At 38.2% G+C, this 8,136-nt stretch overlaps 2 protein-coding genes across 2 annotated transcripts; both read left to right on the top strand.

Moving 5' to 3' along the window:
* The first annotated feature begins 87 nt into the window (after window positions 1-87).
* LOC103959593 (OVARIAN TUMOR DOMAIN-containing deubiquitinating enzyme 3) lies at window positions 88-2,492 on the top strand. The gene is made up of 7 exons (XM_009371941.3): window positions 88-323; window positions 436-523; window positions 730-793; window positions 1,055-1,160; window positions 1,421-1,475; window positions 1,817-1,870; window positions 2,214-2,492. Exons 1-7 carry the CDS (start codon window positions 163-165, stop codon window positions 2,355-2,357), a joined length of 672 nt encoding a protein of 223 aa, XP_009370216.3. The 5' UTR covers window positions 88-162; the 3' UTR covers window positions 2,358-2,492.
* Window positions 2,493-3,616: 1,124 nt separating this feature from the next.
* Window positions 3,617-7,126, top strand: LOC103959594 (ataxin-3 homolog). Its single transcript, XM_009371942.3, has 2 exons — window positions 3,617-3,998; window positions 5,927-7,126. The coding sequence occupies exons 1-2, from the start codon at window positions 3,753-3,755 to the stop codon at window positions 6,929-6,931; spliced, it is 1,251 nt and encodes a 416-aa protein (XP_009370217.2). The 5' UTR covers window positions 3,617-3,752; the 3' UTR covers window positions 6,932-7,126.
* Window positions 7,127-8,136: the final 1,010 nt, after the last annotated feature.

Genomic DNA, 8,136 nt, shown 5'->3' with positions numbered 1-8,136 from the left:
GGGACTGGGCTACCCGCGAGTAGGAAATTAAAAAGCCAAGGCCCAAACTACAAACGGCTTCTCTTGCAGACTACGACGCCGTTTCAACCCCCACGCATTTGCTTTATCCGGTCTCAGCCTTCACATCCATCCACTGGTCGTCGTCCCGGAGCAGCTTTCTCCATGGCAGAGTCAATTCTCGAGCAGCTAAGGAATGGAACTGCTCGGTTCGAGCTCGCCGCCTCCCCCGTCCTTTCAATTTCAACTTCCAATTCTCCGGTGAACCCAACGGCGTCGTTCGGGGACCACAGCCACCGGTTCTTCGCTAGAATTGGACCGCCACTGTTAATTTCCCACTCTATTTTTCAGCATTTCGTCGTTTTTAGATTTTCGTTTAATTTTGTTTGACTTCATAAGAATTAAACCCTAAAGTTCGTACCTTTTCGTTTTTTACAGAGGCAGAGGATCGTCGGCGATGAAGAAAGTTGAACGTTTTTCGGTTCAGAAGGTTACCGGCGACGGACGCTGTTTATTTCGTGCTCTGGTATTTTCTGATTTTTTTACATTTCAGACTTACAACCAGTAAAAGTAAATTTCTTCACTGTCTATATTTTAGACTACTCTAATGAACCGGAAGGGGATTCAAACTTAGGTGGGGGCGGGCGCATTATCCCGAACGTCCGCTAAAAGCCTAAAACTAGTAAATTTTGAGCTCTATCCCTTTCTCTCAAAGTTATAAAATTTATTCAGGTGAAAGGAATGGCTTTGAACAAGGGGGTTCCTCTTAGCCCAAGGCAAGAGAAAGATGATGCAGGTATATGCTGGATTTTTACACAAAACTTCTCAATTTCAATGTGGATTTCAAGGATTTAGAACTTATCAGATGAACGTCAAGAAAAGAATTGTCGAATTTGTTTGAATTTATTATATCAAACAAAATGCTCGATAAATTGGTTGCAAGGAGAATGTTTAGGACTGGTATAGGTTGCACTAATGTTTGGTTTGGAATTTTATTCTTATTATTTTTGGTGGGCAAACTGGCAATTGAGAATGACCAAGTATTGTGAATTCATAGATGAACTACGGATGGCTGTGAAAGAGGTTATATGCGAAGATGAGGAAGAGCGTGTTAAGTATGAACCTGCTCTGGTTGCAATCACCGTCGATGAGTCCTTAAAGCGGTAAATCTCTATCATTTTTTTTTTTACTACAGAAGCGGTTTCAGGTTTTGTTGTTCTGGCAGGTGCCTTAGTATGTCGTTATAATGGAAATGGGGTGTGCTATCCACACACCTCTTGTTAATTTATGTCCTTTGATCTTCTTCAATTCATTCGATCTGACGGCCAAAAATTAAAAGGGTGTGTGAGAAGTAAAAAGGGATATGTGAAAATCACACCCCAATGGAAATTAATCTCCTATATTTGTAAATGTCTTTCCGCAGTTACTGCCAGCGCATCAATAGACCAGATTTCTGGGGAGGAGAGTCCGAGCTGCTGGTCAGTCAGATTTCTTGATCAGACTATTTCATTTCTAACACTTTGTCGCTGTGTATGTATTATAGAAATAGTATCATTGATTGTCAGCTGTAGATATTATCAATCAAGTTTTGTTTTAGGTGGTATCTGAAGTTATCTAATCATTGTAATTTAGCCTTCAATTAAAGGCTTATAGTCCCCAATAGATGGAGGGAGTTGATGTTTTAAACCAAATGCTATTATTCATATTTGTTGCTGTAATTCGTTTCTCGCAGTTGTTTATGTGAATGTTGAGTTCTCTTTCTCTCTCTCACTCTATCCTGCACGTATTGTGTGACCTATCACCCTCTTCAATACTGCAGGTTCTGTCAAAGTTATGTGGGCAGCCAATCACTGTTTACATACCGGAGCATGAGGTATATTTCTCACTTAAAATTCTTATCTTTATTTTTGCCAATGTGTCTTTTATAGTTTTGGAGATAACTCAAAACTAACATAAGAAAAGATCCAAATCATCGACTTGCTAACTATTTGTGCACAGAGCATCTTCATTCATTTCTTTCCCCACCTTATAACCCAATATATAATCTTCTTACGTTGGCATTTGGATATTGTTATAAGGGCGGAGATCGTTGGCATTGCACATTTTCTTAGTGTGTGTTTATATATCTATTCTAGCAGCGCGTTTTCTCTTCAATTAATCGTATTGTGACATTTACTGTGTTTTAGTTGTGATCCGTTGGTTCAAATAACTTGCAGCATACAAGTGGTGGACGGGGTTCTGGTTTCATCCCGATTGCAGAATATGGAAGCGAGTTTACTAAAGGTTCTAGAAACAAAAAGCCCAGAAAGGTTGTGAGACTCCTATACAGTGGCAGGAACCATTATGATCTGCTTGTATGAGAGAGAGAGAGAGAGAGAGAGAGAGAGAGAGAGAGATGCATTTTGTTGTTGTATAACTATCAAGAAAGATTTAGAATTGAATACAAGGTGTATTTTTGTTTTAATTTAATAGCAATGTGTCTTCTTTTGTTTGCCTTTTTTTCTTTGTTTGACACACAAAATTTCGGTTCTTTGACATTTTCGGTTGAGTTACCAAACCGAAACCAGCCCTGTGTACCATATAGCCAAGTCCCTAGTGCTTTCTTTTGAAAGTTCAAAAAGATTAAAGGGCTCAAAACTAAATTAAAATTTAAAGAGGCGAGTGGGAAGACGGTTATAAAAGTTCAAAAAGCATCGGCAAATTTTTTCCATTTTACAAAGAGAAATCGTAGGGATAATTGTCGAAATGTGCATGAGTGATTGCCAGTCGTAAATATATGTAAATTTCTTATGTGACTACATATTAATAATTGAGAGTTGTTTGTCAGAGCATAACCACATTTATATCATGTTATTGGCTTTCAAAACATAAATAATTAAAAAGGTAAAAAAAGGGGTTGCTGACATAAATTATTGCTGAATTTTTTTTTAAAAGCAGTTTTATGAAAAAATTGAGGCTAAAATTGTGTTTGGGAAATGGAAAAAAGTGCCATTTTTTAAAATTATGAGTCCAAAATAGCAAAAAGCAGAAGCAACTTTACATCTACTTTTGAAAACAACGTTCTTTTCACAACACAACCCCAAACTAGCCCTTAATTACTTGCCTTAACTGAATCAAAGCCAACAGGATCCTCTCCGGATTCTTTTGGTGAAGATCTCGAGGATTCGTAAATCGTGTCCGTTCATCGTATATCGTACGATTAGTTTTTGTCAAGTACTATTTGTATTTAATTTTAAATAAAAATATTTAAAATAATTTCTAATCGTATGATGTACGATGAATGAATACAATTCACGAATTTCTAAATCCTCACAAAGAGAATCAGATAAGGATCCGTATTCGAATCAAAGTACAAAATACATTGACAAATTTGGGTCCTTGAAACGGAATGGATTTAGATCTTCCTTCCCACTTTGAGCAAAAACTTAAAAATACAAAAAGCAGAAAGAAACGAACCTTGTCCTCGCGCGTCTTTACACGTGTCATGCACGTGGTTTCTCACCAAAACGCTCTCGTCGCATATAAAACGTTAAACTCCCTATTCCATATTATAAAATAAATAAAATAATTAAAATGTAAATAAAACGCAAAATTTGTATTTTTCCTGTCAATTCCTCAATCTTCAATCCTTTTATGCCTTTCTCCCGCATATCTTCAATCCAATTTCTGCTCAATTCTCAGACACGAAGATTGTGAGAATCTAGGGTTTCGTCTTTTGTAATTTGGGGACTTTTTTGTAGTATTTTTTTTTTGTGATGGAAGGGGCGAGCAACGGAGGGATGTTGTACCACGAGGTACAAGAGTCGAAGCTCTGCGCCGTGCATTGCGTGAACACGGTGCTGCAGGGTCCCTTCTTCTCCGAATTCGATTTGGCGGCGCTCGCCTCCGATCTCGATCGGAAGGAGCGGCAGATGATGCTCGTCGAGGGCGGCTCACACGCTGGCGATTTCCTCGCCGAGGAGTCTCACAACGTCTCCTTGGATGGCGATTTCAGTATTCAGGTTAGGTCCCAATTCCAATTCTAATCCTCAAATTTCAATTATTTCTTCCGTCTTTAAGCAAAGTTTCGATTTTTCTGTTTGGAGGTATCGACATTCTCTGATTTCATTTTTCACTGTAACTTAAATTGGCTTTTTTTTTTTTTTTAGTGATTTATTGTATAATTTGGAACACTTTCGACAGAGTTAGTCTGTGATTTTATCGTTTGATTCAGTGGTATAGTAATCTTTGTTGCATTGGGTTATTGGGTTTCTGAATTTAACGTTTGAGCTAGTTGGAAGGGGGAAAAAGTAGACTCTTTTGTTTTTTGAAACATTTTGAATATATGATTCTCTGTTTGTTAATTGTTTATGAATGTGGCTCGGTTCGATTTTACAGAGAGATGATGCTTTCCATCTGGGTTTTGTTGTCATGGGATTTGTATTAGTTAATTCCATTATTCCACCAGGAGAAAAGCACTGGGATTTGGCTTTACAAAAGATTGATTAGGTGGTTCTTGAACCTTTGTAATGTTATAAAGAGGAGTGGTGTGGTAATTTTATTCTTTGAGTGCGAGGGAGGGTTTCTGGAATATAACTGGAGCCATGTTGAATTGAGGTTAATCTTGGCATGGCATTCCGTTGGACGTATGCCTTGAATAACTTTTGGCCAAGAAAAGCTTGTCACATGGTTGTTTCATACTAGAGCTGATAGTACCGGTTAACTAGCAGTACCAAACAACTTGATTATTGATTACTATGATTAGTTCTTGGCTTCCATGTGTTTGTGTGTGCGTCCACATGTACCAAAGGACTCGATCACCAATTACTTTTGTTTAGTTGTTTACTTTTATGTGTGTGCGTGCGTGTGCGAGGCCACGTGTTTTGCAGTTTAAAATATCCAAGTTTTTTGTTTTTCGTGGTATTAACCATCTAGGTTTAAGAGGCAATGATGAAGCTGTATTGTGCCAATATGCCAGATCTGTATTTTAGTAAGACTAACTTGGATGAAGGGCTGTTCACTTGATTATTCCCCTATGTATGCGTGTCTGTACAAATTGGATATGTATACATATGGGATGTTTTAAATGAGGGATAGAACAATTTATGGGTGTAGTATTGTATGAATGGTGAAGTTGAGGTCATTACGATGCCTTAGTGAGTCAAACTGTTAATGCTGAGTGAACATATGCAAATGTTCGTACTGAATTATTCTTTTGTTCTTCAGTTTTATTATTTTTCACTTGCATGAAAAATTCAAGAGTACCAATACTACTACACTTACTTTGTCATGGCCTTAACCCCCTATGTCTCCCAGTCACAAATCTCTGGTGGAAAATGTGCTTCCTCCAAGGGTATTTTTTGGTTTTCATGGCGGTTTATTTCACCAGTGGAAGCTTGTAAGCAACTTGGTCCTATATACTTCGTGATGATTACGCTTCGACATGTTTTGATACACCCATGGAGAGTACACCTTCCCCCAGCATGAGCAGATTGCGGTTACCCTAATTGGCGATGAACCATATGGATATATGACAATGGAAAAGCAAAACAAGCTATTAAATTAGGTTCTTTTATATGGACTTATTTTATATGTTAATTACGTTGAAATGGATTCGCCTTCAGGTTTCCTCATTTGCAAAATAGTAATTACTAAATTTGGAAATATTTTTAGTTCCGTAGCATTTTATTTTGCTGGGTGTGATTCCATTCCATACCGAGTTGATATATTAGTAATTTAGCTTTGTACTGAATTTCCTTATCATTTTATGCTTCCAAACAAAGTTAGTGGTTATATACAAGTATGTAGTTGGTTCTTTTTTGGTTAATTTACTTTTAAGCTTTCATTGTAACAACAGGTTGCAGTTTCATTATTTTTGATCATGATTATTGCTTTGCAAGAGATTCCAGAATTTCTATGATTTGCAAACCGTTGAAGTTTTCCTTTGCAGGTTCTACAAAAGGCTTTAGAGGTTTGGGATCTGCAGGTCATCCCCCTTGATTCTCCGGTTGCTGAGCCCGCCCAGATAGATCCTGAGCTTGAAAATGCATTTATCTGTCATTTGCAGGATCATTGGTTTTGTATCCGGAAAGTGAGTGGAGAGTGGTATAATTTCGACAGTCTTTATGCGGCTCCATTGCATCTCTCAAAGTTTTACCTATCAGCCTATCTGGACACACTAAAAGGCTCGGGTTGGAGCATTTTCCTGGTGAGAGGCAGCTTCCCAAAAGAGTGTCCCATCTCATCCTCCGAAGCTTCTAATGGTTATGGGCAGTGGCTTTCACCTGAAGATGCTGAGAGGATAACTAAATCCTGCAACTCCACAAATGCTCAACCTGAAAGAACAAATTTGAATCCACAATCTTCAGCACAATTTCTATCAAATGAGGAAGCAGATTTGCTTTCAGAAATGGAAGATGAGGACTTGAAAGCTGCTATAGCTGCCAGTCTTATGGATTCTACCCCAGCCATTGCCTGTGCTCAAGCCGGAAGCCCACATTATAGCAGCAGAAACCCTCAGGACAGCAACGACAACCCTCAGAACAGCACCCAAAACCCTCAAGACAGCACCGACAACTCTCAGAACAGCACCCAAAACCCTCAGGACAGCAACGACAACCCTCAGAACAGCACCCAAAACCCTCAAGACAGCACCGACAACTCTCAGAACAGCACCCAAAACCCTCAAGACAGCACCGACAACTCTCAGAACATTACCGGAAACCCCCAGAAAATTACCGGAAACCCTCAGAACATTACCGGAAACCCTCAGAACATTACCGGAACCCCTCAGAACGTTACCGGAACCTCTCAGAACATTACCGGAACCCCTCAGAACATTACTGGAAATCCTCAGAACATTACTGGCAGCCCTCAGATCAGCACTGGCAATCCTCGGATCAGCACTGGCAATCCTCAGATCGAAAGTTCAGAGAACCTTGAGAAAATTGATTGAGCAAAGGAAAAGTATATTCTTTCTTAAATTTTATGTTTATGGTTGAGGGCAATGATCTATGTCAGGTTAGACAGTTGATTTACAATCCTTGTTGCAATGTCATCGCACTTTGCCGCATATACAGCTCTGTTATACTTTATACTTTCGTCAACTCAAAATGTATAAACTTGAAGAAATAACCTCCCAGTTTTTCCATTGGATGGTTACAATTTTTTTTCATTTTCGTAATGCTTCTTCATGGCATAAGTCATTGGGGATAAGTTTCTGTCACATTTTCTCAAAGGTCTAGTTTTCTTGCCTCGTCTGTTGGGCGTAGTTTTTGAGCGGGAGATTCTTGGCTGTCCTCCAACGATACATTCCTCTCCTTCTATACTGCTCTTCAGGTGACTAGGAAGAAAGGAATGTATCGTTGGTTGTATGCACGAATCTTTCCTCCTGAAGTTAAGCATTTTCTTTCCATTCCCAAGTTTAGGAGTAGACCAGAAAGAACTAACGTTGACAAGTTTAAACATAATTAAGATAGCTACTTAGTACTACGGTATAACATTATTCATCGTCACTTATAAGTGAGAAGTCTAAGGTTCGATCTTGGCAAAGACGAATTTGAATAACATTATTGCTAGCTTGTTGTGAGATTAAGCCCATCCCGTCTCTCTTAGTATAAAAAATATTGTTTGTTCAAAAAACAGAAAAACATAATTAAGATAACAAACAAGTACTTAATCAATAATTAAGTTAGCTAGTACTCTGATTGAAGGACTCCTCGTATATTACAATCATCATTGAATTAACTATTTTTTTTTATTATTAGTTTATTAAATAATGAACTAAATTTAAAAATCTGATTAATTCAAATGATGTGATTGTCTACATCAAATGTCATCTAAAATGATATAAAAATATAATATAAAAACATAATACGAAGAACATTATTTGTATTATTTACCAAAAACAATCGATAAAAAAAAATCCAACAACGGAGTGATCGATCGTGGTCACAAAATGGGCCCTCAAGAGCCGACCAACGAACCTAAGTGGACGAGAATATCCTCGAAATGACAGTAGTACCCTTTAAAAGTAGACTCACTGAAGGGTGAAAATGACAAACGGGATATTTAATTTAAGAAAAGCAGTTTCCAGCCAACCTGAGCAGAGCAGCAGTTTGATCCCTCTCTCTGTTTTCTGCGTAGACAGTAATTGACTAA

Source organism: the organism of the source record quoted next, unplaced genomic scaffold (genome assembly GCF_019419815.1).
Source record: "Pyrus x bretschneideri cultivar Hongxiangsu unplaced genomic scaffold, Pyrus_bretschneideri_v1 Contig11, whole genome shotgun sequence".
Taxonomy (NCBI): domain Eukaryota; kingdom Viridiplantae; phylum Streptophyta; class Magnoliopsida; order Rosales; family Rosaceae; genus Pyrus; species Pyrus x bretschneideri.
This window is presented reverse-complemented; position numbering and strand designations above follow the sequence as displayed.

What these genes read in the sequence shown, in the direction of transcription:
- LOC103959593 (XM_009371941.3), top strand. Translation starts at nt 163, where the DNA reads ATGGCAGAGTCAATTCTCGAGCAGCTAAGGAATGGAACTGCTCGGTTC. An exon ending in GCTGTTTATTTCGTGCTCTG is followed by an intron (nt 524 to 729) that starts GTATTTTCTGAT and finishes AAATTTATTCAG; the next exon opens with GTGAAAGGAATGGCTTTGAA. An exon ending in GTCGATGAGTCCTTAAAGCG is followed by an intron (nt 1,161 to 1,420) that starts GTAAATCTCTAT and finishes GTCTTTCCGCAG; the next exon opens with TTACTGCCAGCGCATCAATA.
- LOC103959594 (XM_009371942.3), top strand. Translation starts at nt 3,753, where the DNA reads ATGGAAGGGGCGAGCAACGGAGGGATGTTGTACCACGAGGTACAAGAG. An exon ending in ATGGCGATTTCAGTATTCAG is followed by an intron (nt 3,999 to 5,926) that starts GTTAGGTCCCAA and finishes TTTCCTTTGCAG; the next exon opens with GTTCTACAAAAGGCTTTAGA.